At 25.6% G+C, this 16372-nt stretch overlaps 2 protein-coding genes across 2 annotated transcripts; both read left to right on the top strand.

Annotated features, from left to right (window-relative positions):
* The first annotated feature begins 1125 nt into the window (after positions 1 to 1125).
* LOC126856706 (G-protein coupled receptor Mth2-like) lies at positions 1126 to 8467 on the top strand. The gene is made up of 6 exons (XM_050605472.1): positions 1126 to 1255; positions 1964 to 3698; positions 4192 to 4270; positions 5722 to 5900; positions 6088 to 6238; positions 6865 to 8467. The coding sequence occupies exons 2-6, from the start codon at positions 2069 to 2071 to the stop codon at positions 7064 to 7066; spliced, it is 2241 nt and encodes a 746-aa protein (XP_050461429.1). The 5' UTR covers positions 1126 to 1255; positions 1964 to 2068; the 3' UTR covers positions 7067 to 8467.
* Positions 8468 to 9618: 1151 nt separating this feature from the next.
* Positions 9619 to 15741, top strand: LOC126856701 (G-protein coupled receptor Mth2-like). Its single transcript, XM_050605459.1, has 6 exons — positions 9619 to 9728; positions 10472 to 12172; positions 12619 to 12697; positions 13824 to 14002; positions 14185 to 14350; positions 15002 to 15741. Exons 2-6 carry the CDS (start codon positions 10549 to 10551, stop codon positions 15210 to 15212), a joined length of 2259 nt encoding a protein of 752 aa, XP_050461416.1. The 5' UTR covers positions 9619 to 9728; positions 10472 to 10548; the 3' UTR covers positions 15213 to 15741.
* The last annotated feature ends 631 nt before the right edge of the window (positions 15742 to 16372 follow it).

Here is a 16372-nt window from a genome sequence, read left to right as displayed (position 1 = left end):
TCTAAATGTGAGCTCAGAATACGGGCCATTATCTCTATTTCTTTGACTAATATGAAATATAAATAGACATATGGAGTCGCATATGTGATTTTATTGCACACATAGTTCCTATGATGAAAGTTAGAATGGAATATAAAATAAGATTGAGTTCTATATCTGATTTATTGCTGTTTTTAGTAATAAATGATTAAAGTAATTAAAAAAAATAAATTAAAATCAAAAAACTTAATACTGCTATAATAATTTTCATTTATTTTACTTATTTATATTATTTAATACAATACAATATTTATATTTGTTAATTAATACAACATTTCCATTCGTTGATCATAATTTTTTTTTATTATGATAGTCTAATAGATAAAATTCGAGAATCTAAAATACTCGCTCATAATATGATTTTTCCTTATTACTGGGACTTAATGCGTTACTTACGTGTTTCTTGATGTTAATGACGTAACCATGTAAGACTTCAGGATGCAAACAGGTTTTCAAATCATATTTCTTCATCAGGTATTATATAATAATAGAATCTATATAGTCATTATCTATAGAGTTGAATAAAAATATTAACGAATAAATTGGTATATTCGAAATAATTTGATCTTTTCATTGCGTATTTCTTTGTAGATCAAAAAGATCTATAAAATCATTATCTATAGAGTTGAATAAAAATATTAATGAATAAACTAATATATTCAAAATAATTTCATTTTTTAATTGAGTATTTTTTGTAGATCAGAAAGATAATAAGTTAAATCGAAAGAAATTTGCCGAAATAAATAAACTTTTTCTGCATTTATAATATATATTTTTTACTTTTTAAAAAAATTTTTTGATTATGATTGCATCTGGTGTAAATATAAAAATTTTCTTTCTTCGAACTTTAGTTAAACGCTGCATATAAATCCATTTTTAATTACAGTAGATTTTTAAAAACGTAAATTTATCAACAAAGCATATAAATATTTAAAATATTTAAAATTATTTTTTTTTTCGGAATAAATAAAGATATTATTTGTAGAAAATTATTAATAAAGTATTTTGACTGATCACCCTATATACATGCTTTTATAGAAGCAGGTAGAGCGCTTCTTCAAGCGCTTTGCCAACTCCGATAGTCTAATCCTGTTTGTCCTACGATCTTCTCTCACAATTTTTGTCTTCTCTTATCTCGAAAGCAAAAGTTACGACGAAACTGTAATATCGATTTTATCAAGTTCAGTGATAAATAATCTGCTGTAATGTTATTCTCGTAAGTGTTAAATAAACGTAAAGAATTTTAAATTCAATTTAAAAAATCTTTCAATTATTCAATGAAATAAAAAAAAGCTAGCAATAATTTGACTTTATTGCATTCGTACATTTGCACTTAATGTAGCACTTTTAATTTAATTAACATAATTGCAAGATAAATACGCACAAAATTAATATAGAACTATCCAACTCTATAATATTCAAAATATACATTAATAATTAATGATGTGATGATAATTAAGATTAAGCTCGATTGTTTTAAATGCTTAATTATTTTAATATCGTTAAATCTTTAAAGTTTTTGATTACATTTCATTGAAAAAAGTGTAAAATATTTATTTGAAGATAGATGCACAATGTCTAGGCTCTTATTTCATAAACTAAACGTAAACGAATGTATTATATTAGCTAAATAAATCGAAATCAGTAGTCATATCATACTGCGCATTACTTAAATCATAAATTTCAGATATCATAAACTTCCATAAATCATAAGTTTCTACAAACAACACATGCTTTTATAAATTCTTAGATTCAGAATCGCGAACCTAACATAAGTAAACAAATGTAATAATCAAACTGTCATCATTTCAAATGCTCAAATAATAATCAAAATTTATATTTATTGACATTTTGTTTGAAAATGCATAAAACATTTCGTAATATTTGCAATTACACAGTATCACCTGTTTTCTTATATTTTTAGATTGTGAATTTATCATTGTGGCCATTATTTCTCTATGAAACTGTCGTAAAAAGAAATCAAGAGAGTTATTTTCCCAAATAAATTCAATGCGCCACATAATCAACAATGTATGGAAAAAATCTTGCGCTTTGGTGTTACATGTTTCCACTCATTGCTTCATCTTTGATGCTTTGGCCAAATTCCACGAATGACGACAGAGAAAAAAATACGACGTTGCGATATCAGCTTGATGCAAACCCCATGAAACATTATGACGACGAAAAGGATTTGAGATATAATTTGCAAAATTCTACAAAAAATAACGATGTTACGCAGTATGCGTATCGTATCAATTTCACGAGTAATAACAGCGAGGATGACAATTGGATGCCATATAAATTTCAAACATATACCGCAAAAAAATATGACAATGATAGTCAAACATTAGTGGAGTCTCGCATTAACTCAACGGAGATAAGCGAAAAGAAAAATTTTATGTCACGGGAAATCCATATAAAATGGAACAATATTATTAAAGGCGAAAATGATTCTACGTACGATTTCTTTAAAAATTTTGATAGGTACAATATCATTCCGGACAAGATGTGCGACAATGTTATTTGCATTCGGTTATGCTGCCCTTTCGGTAATCGTCTGGTTAACGGAAAGTGCATTGCCGAGCACGGTAACTTTATTTTCCTGGAAACAATGTATGGATATATTAATGATTCGTTGCAAAACAAAAATAAACGAATAAATGATCTATTTCTTCTGCTCGTTCACGATCCGTGTCAGAAGACTGGACACTATTTGCTTAGTTCCAACCAGAATGCGTTTCTCGTTAATGGCTCTGTGTATCTACCTTATTACAATTCGATCATTGAACCAACATCTTATTGTCTCGCGGTTGTGGATCACAATATATTTGCTGTGAATGTTTGTTTTGATATTATGAAAGAAATCATGAATAAGGCTATAAAGTACATTAAAAATACAATTGATCCAAGTTTTATTCAATCATTCAACCAGTTTTCTATAAATGATAACTGGTTGTCTACCAAAGACAATTCCAATATAATTAATAATAAAAACAGTATTGTTTTGAACAATATATGCGACAATATTACTTGTATACGCCTATGTTGTCCTTTTGGTAATCGCCTGATTAAAGAAAAATGCATTGCCGGACAGGGTAACTTTATTTTTCTACAAAATATGTTTGGATACATTAGTGATTCGTTGCTAAACGAAAATAAAAGCGTAGACAAACAATTTCTTTTGATCACTGACGATCCCTGCCAGAAGACTGGACACTACTTTTTTTATCCCACATCTGACAATGTGTTTTTGAATGATGGCTCTTGGCACCTAAATGAACACAACGTAACTATCGAATCAACATCTTATTGTCTCGCGGTCGTGGATACCGGCACAGATGTTCCTCAATATGAATTTACTGTGAACGTTTGCCTTGACATAGCAAACAAGTTTATAAAAGATGTCAAAATCCCGATAAACCAAGATAAAAATGCAATTTTTTGTACAAAGACAATCATATTTATGTGCGGCTTTCTAGGGTCTCTACTGTTTTCGATGGTGATGTTTATAGTGTACTCCATAATACCAGAACTCCGTAATATACACGGTTTCATATTGTGTGGATATAGCGGCTCGATAGCCGTCTTGAACACAATGGAATTGGTAAAGACATTCATCAAAAGGGATGCTATAGGGGACTTCATCTGTATTGCATATGGTAATTTCAAATTGTATAACAAAACAATCAATGCATCGTCTACATCTATTTGAATTATTAATGTGTGACAGTTTAATACTTTTTGATATCTTAATGTTAGCCGTTTAATTTATACAATAATTTAAACCTTTGAAAACACAAGACTTAGTAATAAATAAAGTTATAGTTTTAAGTTAAAGTTAAAGTCTAAATTTTTGTTGCATTTTAATATCAAGTTAAAATTATCTACATATTTATCTGCTACAAAGATTTTTTACAGAATTATGTCTGAAATTAAAAAGTTATTAAATTCAACATTAGCATATACTTTATAAATGTAAGTTTTTTTTTTTTATAAATTTGCAGAAAGTCATCACGGATGTAGAATTTCTTTCACAAACACATATAACATAACTGAATTTTATCGGTATTTTGCAGAAATTTATTAATTGACACTTTGTTGTACATTCTGTTTATTCTGTTCTTAATTTTGTTGTTTATTGTATTGTTTCAGCTCTTTTCAAATATTATTTCTTTATGGCAAGCTGGTTTTGGTTAAATGTAATGAGTATCGATATGTGGCATACATTTAGGTAAGCTGCAAAGAATTTCATATTATATTTTAGTTATAATGTTAATGAAAATTTTATTTTCAATTTTTTTTTTTTTTATTATTGAAATTAGCCATTTTCGCAATTTCTTACGTTTCATCCAATAAAATCATAATGACCACCATGAAAAAAATCTCATCGCTATTCGGCAATTTTTTTTCAAATTCAGAATAATGTACAAATAAATAAATGTACAAATAAAAGTAAAGAATAATTTTTTTTGTCGTTTTATTTAATTGTTTTCTGGCTCAAAATAAAAAAAAGAAAAAATTAATAATTTCTACGATATTTTTACTCATTTGCACTTGCATTATGTTTACATGTTTCTGAAATAATTTTGACAATTATATTATCTCATAGAGAAAAGTATTAGCTTTAAGAATCTGTTTTTATAATTACCATGATTTTTAATTGAGTTATGAACAATCAAAGTCAAAACTCTCCTTTTATATTTAATCGACAATAATTCAGTGAAATAAGAAATCTTAGAAAAATTTGAAAAAAAGTGGATTTTGTAGAGAAAACTTTAAACTGTTGCATTAGAAAGTTGTAAATTTTTTAAAATTTTTTCGAGGCATGTCTACAACGGATCCACAAAATGAGAAAAAAATTTTTCATTTTATCTAGCACATATAATTTTATATATGAAAATCTGAAATTTACAGAAACTTAAAAACAATAGTAATCTGTTAAAAATATAGATTTTAAGCTTTACATAACTTTCTTTTTAGATTTAAATTTTGTTTATATATATATATATATATATATATATATAACAAACTTATAGCTTATTGAACTTTGCATTTTTTAAGAAAAATTGAGTGTTTTTTTAATTTTTGTAAGAAGCTATAATTTAGTACTCAGTATAATTTAATACAGTAGAAATGATAAGTTAGACTTTTATAATGTGTATAGTTTTTTATATATTTTCTTAAATTTCTATATTGTTGAAAGTTAATTTTTTGTGAAATTATATTTAATTTTTAAAAGTAAAATAATATTATGAAATTGATTACTAAATTAATTATGAAATATAATTACATATATATTTTTTTAATTCGTGACATTACATTACAGGCACCTTTTTGATTTTTTTCTTTAATGTTTGAAGAACCTAAAGTTAATATCATTTTAATTTTTTTTTTTTTTTCGTTTTCTTTAATAACGTAAACAAACATAAATGCATCAAACTTCTTTTTCTACTAAAATTTCATCTACTAAATAAAATTTAAATTTAAAATTGTTACTGTAATGTTTGTCACGTGCACATTTTTATCACGTCACAATGTTAATGCAAATCAATTTTTATAGTTACATATATGGTAGATTATTTAAAAAATTTTGATCAAACGCATTTATATTAATATGTATTTGCATCGCAATTTTTTTCTATTTTTACCGATAAAATCTAAAGTGTAAGCTGTTTTTTGCAGTCAATTACGTTCGTTACAAAAAGATGTGAAACAACAAGAAAAAAAGAAGTTAATATATTATTCTGTTTACGGTTGGGGAGGCCCCTTTATGCTCGCTATTATTTGCGGCATCATGGATTTTGTCCCTGGTGTACCGGAAAATTTTCGACCAAAATTTGGCAAAGAATGTTGGTTTGATAGTAAGTAAATGCCATACTAACAAATAATTTAATTAATATTAGCATATTAAAATAAAAAAAAAATACATCTATAAATCAAAATGTTCTTTTGGTCTTAAAGTTAAATATATAATTAAATATATATTTATTGCAAAACACGATTTAATATAAAAAAAAATGAAAGATATATTTCACATTATATTCTCAGGTTATATAACACGCATGTTGTATGTTCACGGAATTGTAACTATTTGTATTATCAGTATTATTTGGTTATGCATCTGTACGGCACGAAAAATCTCACACTACGAAAAGGACATTGTTTATCAGAGACGACGTTATAAAGACAACAAGCAATGGTACTTAAGCAATATTTTTGCATCAATGCATCATAATTTATATCATTAATGATATGTATCAAGCTATTAATAAAAAAAATGATTAACAAATTATATTCATTTTGAAGAAAAAAGATAGACAAAGAGATATTATTATTTTAAAACTATGTTTTCATGCAATTTTTGTATTTCGATAATTGATCTTAAAATGGGGCATACATCACTGCAGTTTTGATAACGTTCGCGTTTTCTCAAAAAAATTTACAACTTTCGTGTAATAAATAATCGTAAAAATAAAATCAAAGTGTGCATTTTTCTTATTTTGTAAACGCAATAATTGCATTTCTTAAATATTTTTAAGAATTTACTACACACACACACATTTTTTCTTTGTCTTCTTTTCTTTCTAAGATTAAAACTAACATTATTAATTTTAAAGTTTAAATTTATTAATACAGCATTTAAAGATATTTATTTAAGAATATCTGAAACTGAGATAATTATGATTTTTCAAAAATATTTATCTTCATTAAACATAAATAATTTCGAATGTTTTCAATTATAAATTTATCAATTGTCATCACCATCGAAAATATAAAAAATGTTTTTTTTTAGTTATTTAATTATTTTATTTAATTATCTTGCAGGTTCAATCTGTACTTGAAGACAACTAAAATATTATTTATCATCTTTTGCATAAAATTACCCATGAATGTGTTAAGCATTAAAAAATCATGTACCTTCTTATATTCTCTTTTTATGCTAGATGTCTTACAGCAATTTTGCATTTTTATTATATTTGTATGGAAAAAAAAGATAAGGCTGTTGTTGCTAAAGCGATTTAGTTGAGATATATTTTCAACAAGCTATCGCATCTTTAAATTATAGATTATATATCAGGGATGATTTCTCTGTGGGAAAAGATTAATTTTTATGGAAAAACAAATTCTCACGCAAATAATTCGTCCACTTTGATTGATCTTTAGTGCTACTATACACGGTGAAATAATTTTATCATAGGTCAAAAGTCGCCAAGTATTCAACGATTAATTACAATGCTAAAATAATTTTTAATCAATGATTAATTTTATATTATCCTTACATTACATTGATCGTTTTGTTTGATGGAATGATGGTCTTGATCTCTACTCAAATATGTATTTGTAAGACTTTTCTTAAATTTTTTTTTACAATTTGTATTTTCTAATTTTTTGATAACATTTTTTATTAGCATTATCAAAAATTGTTGAAACATGTCCTTGATTTATTGTACCAATATTATTGAATTATCCTATATTTGCATGTTATCATTAGTTATTATGATCATCTCTAACAATAAGGCAAATAACATGTATATATACATATACAGGGTCCCAAAGTACTATAGCCACGGCTCGTGACCGGGTAGAACACAATAAACTGAACAAAAAAGTTCTTTATCATTTTACAATTTTTGCAATAATTATTAATTATATTAATAATATAATTAAAAATTATTATTTATATTATTATTAACAATAATTATTTATTTTATTTTATTTTTCTTAAATATTTTTATTATTTTTTAAATTATCAATTATTACAATAATATCTTACAAATATTACTAGTTGCAAAAGTGAGATACACTTTTTTTATATTAGTAAATAATATAGATAGCAAAATATAATATATATATACTTTGGCATTTTTCCGTCAATCAACTATCATACTAATTTTTTGTAAAGATATATTGAAGTTGTCAGCTATTAAGCCATGCAAAAAGAAATATTACAGAAAGCATTGTACAATACAAATAAAAGTAGATAAAAAGCAATAAAAGATTTTATTTTAATTTAGAAAAAAATAAAAATTAATTTAGCAAATTATTTAGCATAAAATTAATTTTCTATGTTATATTTTGCATTTCCTAATATTTCTTTTTTTATAAAGCATTTTATCGTTTTTTGCAAAAAGCAAACTATTATTTGTGCATGATAGTACAAAATGACAATAATTATTTTTATACTTAAAATATAATATATTATGTAATAAGATAAAAAGACAATCAATTATATATATTTTAAATTCATAACTTATTTATTCAATCATATATTATTTAATAACATATATCATATATTATTTACTTGATATTCTGGAAATTATGTTGCAACAAATCTTGTACAAGCCGTACAGTATTTTAAGTTTTCAAAATGTTCTACCAATTCCGTCGTATGAAGATCTTGTTTCTTATATCGTAGAATAAATAAATCATGTCGCATAAACAAATGCCTATATTTATCTACTTTTCCCTGAAAAATGCATTTTGTAAAACTGTATACTTCTTTTTCTTTTTCGAATGTTAGTAGGCATTAGATTTCAAATATTGATTGCAAATTTTATTGAATTGAATCATAATTTTATAGAGAAATAATTAATAGTTATAATAACAAATGTTATTTATTTATTATTTCGAAAAAATAAGAAATTGTTGTCCGTTTATATTTATATATCAAAATTATATATAATTTTGGAGCAGACGCGTAATTACTCCTTGATCAAAATTTGAATTTTGACATTAACAAATAGTTTTATTTGAAGCATTCATGCATGTGGATATAAATAAATATGTGCAATCAATAAAATACTACTTAACTAAAAAATAAACTGCGACAACAAATAATATAATGGATATAATATATGATTCTTCCTTATTACTGGAACTTAGCGCAAGTTATTTTTATGTTTCTTTGAATGTCAATGACGTAACCAATAAGACTTCAAAGAATGGAAACAGGTTTTATAATAACAGAACCATTGTCTATAGAGTAATTATCTACAGAGTTGAACAAAAATATTATCGAAAGCACTGATATATCTGAAATAATTTCATTTATTAATTGCGTTTCTTTGTAGATCAGAAATATCTATAAAAATCATTATCTATAAAGTTGAATAAAAATATTAATGGATAAACTCATATATTCGAAATAGTTTCATCTTTTTCTTCATGCATATTTTTTTGTAAATCAAAAAAATAACAAACTAAATAAAAAAAAATTGGCGAAATAAATAAACTTTTTGTTGTATTTATAATATAAATTTTTTGTTTTTTTATAAGAGTTTTTCACCATGTATATATATATGCATCTGGTAAAAATATAAAAAAATCTTTTTTTGAGCATTAACTAAGCGTGTATTTAAATTTACTTTTAATTACCGTAGATTTTCGAAAACGTAAGATTACCAACAAAGTATAAATAACAAAACTTAAAAACTTAAAAATTTGTCATTGGATTAAAAAAGATATTATTTGTAGAAGACTGTTAATAAAGCATTTTGATCGAACCACCCTATATACATGATTGTACAGCAGCAGATAGAGCGCTTCTTCGACTCGTCCGATAGTCTCATCACGTTTCTCCTACGCTCTCATACATCTCGAAAACAAAAACATCTCGGCTACAAAACCGATATACAATATCGATTTTATCGAGTTTAGTGAAAGAACTAAAAATCTGCTGCAATGTTCTCGTAAGTGTTAACGTAAACAATTTTGAATTCAATTTAAAAAATCTTTCAATGATTTATTAGAATAAAAAAACTCGCAATAACTTGACTTTGTTGCATTCATACATTTGCGTAATGTAGCATTCTTCATTTAACTAACATAATTCCAAGATAAATACGCATAAAATTAATATAGAACTATCCAACTGTATAATATTGGAAATATACATAATAATTAATAATGTAGAAATGATTAAGATTAATTATAAGTTATATTGATTTGAATGTTTAATTATTTTAATACCGTTAAATCTTCAAAATTTTCAAATTACATTTCATTGAAAATAAGAATGTAAAACACTTATTTGGAAATATTAGATGCACATTGTCTAAATTAAGCTATTATTAGATAATCAAAAAATTATCAAATGTGTCAAATTAGCCAAATAAATCGAAAAGAGCATTTATCATGCCGTGCATTATTTAAATTTTAAATAATAAATTTCAAAAATCATAAACTTCCATAAATCATAAGCTTTTACAAATCATTAATTTCAAAATTGCGAGCCTAACGGAAGCGAACTAAAATAACTAAACTGTCATCATTTCAAATGCTTCAAAAATAATCTAAATATGTTTGTTGACATTTTATTTGAAAATGCATTCGTATATTTAGCTACAGCTAAAACATCGTCAAATCTTCTCAATTATCAAAATCACATTTTCTTATTTTCAAAGCTTGTGAATATTATTATTGTGATCATTAGGTATTTATCTATGAAAATGTCGTAAAAAGAAACCAAAGGAATTTTGTCCCAAGTAAATTCAACGTGCCAAATAATCGATGATGTACGGGAAAAGTCTCGCACTTTGGTGTTACATGTTTCCATTCATCACTTCATCTTCTTCGTTACTTTGGCCAAGTTCCACGAGTGACGACAGGAAAAAAAATTATTCGACGATGCGATATCATTTTGATGCAAACACCATGAAAAATTATGACAATGAAGAAGATTCGATACGTTATAATTTGCACGAAAATTCTACCAAAGATGGCAATGTCACGCAGTACACATATCAGTACAGTATCAATTTTACGAATAACAACCGCAAGAATGACGACTTGATACGATATAAATTTCAAATACATGCCGCAAAGAAATATGAGAATTATAGTCAAACGCCAGTGCAGTCTCGCATAAACTTAACAGAAGCTAGCATAAAGAAAAATTTCATGTCACGAAAAATCTATGGAAACTTGAAAGAGATCAAAGGCGAAAATAATTCTACGTACGATTTCTTTAAAAATTTCGATAGATACAATATCATTCCGGACGAGATGTGCGACAATGTTATTTGCATTCGGTTATGCTGCCCTTTCGGTAATCGTCTGGTTAACGGAAAATGCATTGCCGAGCTGGGTAATTTTATTTTCCTGGAAAGGATGTATGGATATGTTAATGATTCGTTGCAAGACGAAAGTAAACAAGTAGGCGAACTATTTTATCTGCTCGTTCACGATCCGTGTCAAAAGACTGGACATTATTTGCTTAGTCCCGATCTGCATACTTTTCTCATCAATGGTTCTTTGTATCTACCTTATTATAACACGATCATCGAATCAACATCTTATTGCCTCGCAGTTGTGGATCGCAATATATTTGCTGTGAACGTTTGTTTTGATATTATGAAAGAAATCATGAATAAGGCCAAAAACCACAATAAAAATACAATTGATCCAGGATATATAAATAAAAACTGGTTATATACCAAAGACAATTCCAATAGAGATAATAATAAAACCATTATTGTTTCGGAAAATATGTGCGACAATATTACCTGCATACGCCTATGTTGTCCTTTCGGTAATCGCCTGGTTAATGAAAAATGCATTGCTGGACAGGGTAACTTTATTTTTCTAGAAAATATGTTTGGATACGTTAGTGATTCATCGCAAAACAAAAGTAAAAGCGTAAACAAACAATTTCTTCTAATCGCTGACGATCCATGTCAGAAGACTGGACATTATTTTTTTTATCCCAAATATGAGAACATGTTTTTTGATGATGGCTCTTGGTACCTAAATGAACACAACGTAACTATCGAATCAACATCTTATTGTCTCGCGATCGTGGAAACCAACAAAGATAATCCTGTGTACGAATTTACTGTGAACGTTTGCCTTGACATTGCGAACAAGTTCATAAAAGATATCAATATCCCGATAAACCAAGATAAAAGTGCCATTTTTCGTGCAAGTACAATCATATCTATGTGCGGCTTTCTAGGATCTCTACTGTTATCATTGATGATGTTTATAGTGTATTCCATAATACCAGAGCTCCGTAATATACACGGTTTCATATTGCGTGGATATAGCGGCTCGATAGCTATCGTGAACACAATTGAATTGGTAAAGACATTCATCAAAAGGGATGCTATAGGGGACTTCATCTGTATTGCATATGGTAATTTCAAATTGTATAACAAAACAACCAATGCATCGTCTACATCTATTTGAATTATTAATGTGTGGCAGTTTAATACTTTTTGATATCTTAATGTTAGCTGTTTAATTTATACGATAATTTAAATCTTCGAAAAGACGAGGCTTAATGATAAATAAAGTTATAGTTTTAAGTTAAAGTTAAAGTCTAAGTTTTTGTTGCACTTTAACATCGAGTTAAAATTATCTATATATTTATCTGCTACAAAGATTTTTTACAGAATTATGTTTGAAATTAAAAAAATATTAAATTTAACATTAGCATATATTTCTTAAATGTAAGGTTTCTTTTTATATAATATTTAATGCACAAACGTAAAGTTTTTTCCGCAAACATATATTATATCTATTTCATCCGTATTTTGCAGCAATTTATTAATTAATATGTTATTTATTCTATTGTTTCAGCTTTTGTCAAATACTATTTCTTTATAGCAAGCTGGTTTTGGTTAAATGTAATGAGTATCGATATGTGGCTTACATTTAGGTAAGCTTCGATATATTTCATATTATAATACTTCATTTTCATTTTCTTTTTATCATTAAAATTAGCCAATTTTCTTGTATGTTTTGCTCAATAAAATCATAGACTATTATGAAAAAATCTTATAGCTGGACAGCATTTTTTTTTTTTAATTCAGCTTAAATATACAATTTTATTACTTAAATATACAAATAAAAGAATAATTTGTTATTGTTTTACACAATTGTTTTCTGGCTAATTTTTATGTTATTTCTACATATTTGCATTTGCATCATGTCTACATATATTTAAAATAATTTTAGCAATTATACTATTTGATAGAGAAAAATTTTAGTCTTAAGTATCAATTTTTGGATTACTTTATAATTACTTTATAATTAATAATTTTTAACAATCAAAATTAAAATTCTCATTTTATATTTAATCGATTATAATTTACTAAAATAAAAAATCTTAGAAAAATTTAAAAAAATGGATTTTATAGAGACAACTTTAAGCTTTCGCATTAAAAAGTTATAAACTTTGACAGATTTTTTTTGGACACGTGACAAGTTTATAAAGTGAGAAGAAAATTCCCCATTTTCGCATATTTCTATATATAAAAATCTCAAACTTACTCAAAACAATAGTGATTTTTTGAAGGCATAGATTTTAAGATTCATATAAAGCCTTTTTTAGATTTAAATTTTATTTATTTTTAACATTTTTTGTTTCATTCATGATATTACATTACATGCTTTTTTCAATTTTTTTTTAAGTATTTGAGGAACTTAAAGTTAATATCTTTTTAATTTTTTTTTTTATTTTTAACATAACAACGTAAACAAACGTGAACACATTAAAATTCTTTTTCTATTAAAATTTGATCTGCTACATAAAATTTAAATTCGAAGTTGCTACTGTAGGATCTGTAATGTGCACATTTTTGTCACGTTGTAATATTGGTAATAATGTAAATTAATTTCTATAGTTATATATATATATATATATATATATATATATATATATATATATATATATGAGAAAGTATCTTAAAATTTTTTATTAAACGCATTTATTTTAATGCATTTGCATCGCGATTGTTTCTATTTTTACCGATAAAATCTAAAGTGTAAGCTGTTTTTTGCAGTCAATTACGTTCGTTACAAAAAGATGTGAAACAACAAGAAAAAAAGAAGTTAATATATTATTCTGTTTACGGTTGGGGAAGCCCCTTTATCCTCGCTATCATTTGTGGCATCATGGATTTTGTTTCTGGTGTAGCGGAAAATTTTCGACCAAAATTTGATAAAGAATGTTGGTTTGATAGTAAGTAAATGCAAAATTAACAAATAATTTAATTAATATTAGCAATATTAAAATAAAAAATAATATATTTATAAAACAAAATATTTTTTTGTTTTAAAATTGAATATATTTATTATGCACTTACAAAACACGATTTAATATAAAAAATAATAAAAAATATATTTCACGCATTACATTCTCAGGTTATATGACTCGCATGTTATACGTTTACGGAATTGTAGCTATTTGTATTATCAGTATTATTTGGTTGTGCATCCATTCGGCACGAAAAATCGCACACTACGAAAAAGATATTGCTCATCATCAGAGAGATTCGGAGAGCTACCGTTATAAAAACAACAAGCAATGGTATTTAAACAATACTTTTGCATGTCATAATTTATGTCATTAATGATATATACCGAGACATCAATAAAAAACATTTACCAACAAATTATATTCATTTTCAAGAAAAGAGAAACAGAAAGAAAAAGATTATCATTTTGAAACGATATTTCTGTGCTGCAATTTTGTTGTGTTTTGATAATTAATTTTAATATGGTGCATACATCACTTCTGCTTCAATAATTTTCAGCATTTTCTCGAGGAAATTTATAATTTTCGTAAAGATGATAAACAATAGTAATAATAAAGTTAAAGTGTGAATGTTTCTTATTTTGTAATAGCAATAATTGCATTTTTTAAATATTTTTAATAAAAATTTACTGCACATTTTTTTTTGACCTTTTTTTTACTTTTTAAGATTAAAACTAATATTATTAATTTTAAAGTCTAATTTCTAAGCATTTAAAAATATTTATATTATTATTTAAAAATATCTGAAACTTTGATATTTAGGATTTTTCAAAAATATTTATCTTTATTAAACATAAATAACTTGAAATGTTTTCAATCATAAACTTATCAATTGTCATAATTACCAAAAACATGTTTATTTTTTTAATTATTTAATTATTTTATTTAATTAATTAATTATTTTATTATTTTATTATTTTACAGGTTCAATCTATATCTGAAGGCAACTAAAATTTTATTTATCATCTTTTGCATTAAATCGCCCATGAATGTGTTGAACTTCGATGAGTCATGTACCTTTCTATATACTCTTTTCATGCTGGACGTCTTACAGCAATTTTCCATTTTTATTATATTTGTATGGAAGAAAGAGATCAAACAGTTATTACTGAAGCGATTTGGTTGCCACAGTTAAAGTATATTTTCGAAATTCAGCAAATTATCACATCTTTAAACAATTACACATCAAGGATAATTTCTCTATGAAGAAAGAAATTAATCTTTACGGAAAAACAAACGCTCACGCAGATAATTCGTTTACTTTGATTGATCTTCAGTGCTACTATGCTTGGCAAAAAGATTCTGTCGTAAGTCAAAAGTCGCCAGATATCCATACACATATATACAGGATGTCCGACAACTAAGTAAACAAATCAAAGGTAGATGTAGATTGAATTAAACTGAGTCAAAAACTCTTAAATCATTTTTTGTATAATGTTTAACATAGGAGTTATTATTGAGTATAATCTGATCAATCAGCACCAACTTTCAGTTGGACGCACATCAATGATCCGTTTGGTAGTATGCTTGAGCGCTCAAATCGACTATGGAGTTGATTTCTACTTTTGTCATTACAAACACATACTTTACTTACATCGTTACATAAATTTTGTGCATACATTAAGTTTTTGTTGAATCATAAAACATATATATTTTTAACCATATATTATACTATATATCACAACCATAATCAAATATGTTTAATTCACAAATCAAATAGAATTAATAATTTAATAACATTGTAATTTACTTACGCTGATAACATGAAGGTCCCAGTAAATCTAAAGGACATGTGCAACCATCTTTATTATACATTGTAATATTTTGACATTCAGAATTGCTTTGTAGATCATGTTCGCAAGAAATTGAACATTGTGATCCAATTTTTCCTCGAGGACAATCTGAGTGTTCTATAAAAAAATATAATTTTTTATTATAAAATAATCTTTCTAATGCTGCGTTTTTTAAATGCTTAGAAAAAAGTAATATTATCAAATTTTATTCATAAAACATAAATAGTAATCATTAATTAGTTTATACCTATTCTCGGGAAAGAAGAGTCAGAGATAATAGTAGATTCATCATAAAATAATTTTTGACAGTCCACAGGCCAATATGCTTCTTTTTTAACCGAATCGTAAATATTTATTTTATATGCGATTGATTTTAAAGTACCTAAGAAATATAATTATATTATATAATTATATTTTATAGACATAATAAAATTAAAATATATAAATCTAATACATACCATTTCTACGACATTGACGAACATTCGATATCGCCTATAATGGA

This window comes from Cataglyphis hispanica, chromosome 2, assembly GCF_021464435.1.
Source record: "Cataglyphis hispanica isolate Lineage 1 chromosome 2, ULB_Chis1_1.0, whole genome shotgun sequence".
NCBI classification, from domain to species: domain Eukaryota; kingdom Metazoa; phylum Arthropoda; class Insecta; order Hymenoptera; family Formicidae; genus Cataglyphis; species Cataglyphis hispanica.
The sequence above is the reverse complement of the archived record's forward strand: the minus strand, read 5'-3'. Positions and strand labels throughout refer to the sequence as shown.

Coding starts and splice junctions, on each gene's coding strand:
- LOC126856706 (XM_050605472.1), top strand. CDS start 2,069: ATGTATGGAAAAAATCTTGCGCTTTGGTGTTACATGTTTCCACTCATT. Junction 3,699..4,191: donor CTTCATCTGTATTGCATATG/GTAATTTCAAAT, acceptor GTATTGTTTCAG/CTCTTTTCAAATATTATTTC. Junction 5,901..6,087: donor CAAAGAATGTTGGTTTGATA/GTAAGTAAATGC, acceptor TTATATTCTCAG/GTTATATAACACGCATGTTG.
- LOC126856701 (XM_050605459.1), top strand. CDS start 10,549: ATGATGTACGGGAAAAGTCTCGCACTTTGGTGTTACATGTTTCCATTC. Junction 14,003..14,184: donor TAAAGAATGTTGGTTTGATA/GTAAGTAAATGC, acceptor TTACATTCTCAG/GTTATATGACTCGCATGTTA. Junction 14,351..15,001: donor TATAAAAACAACAAGCAATG/GTATTTAAACAA, acceptor ATTATTTTACAG/GTTCAATCTATATCTGAAGG.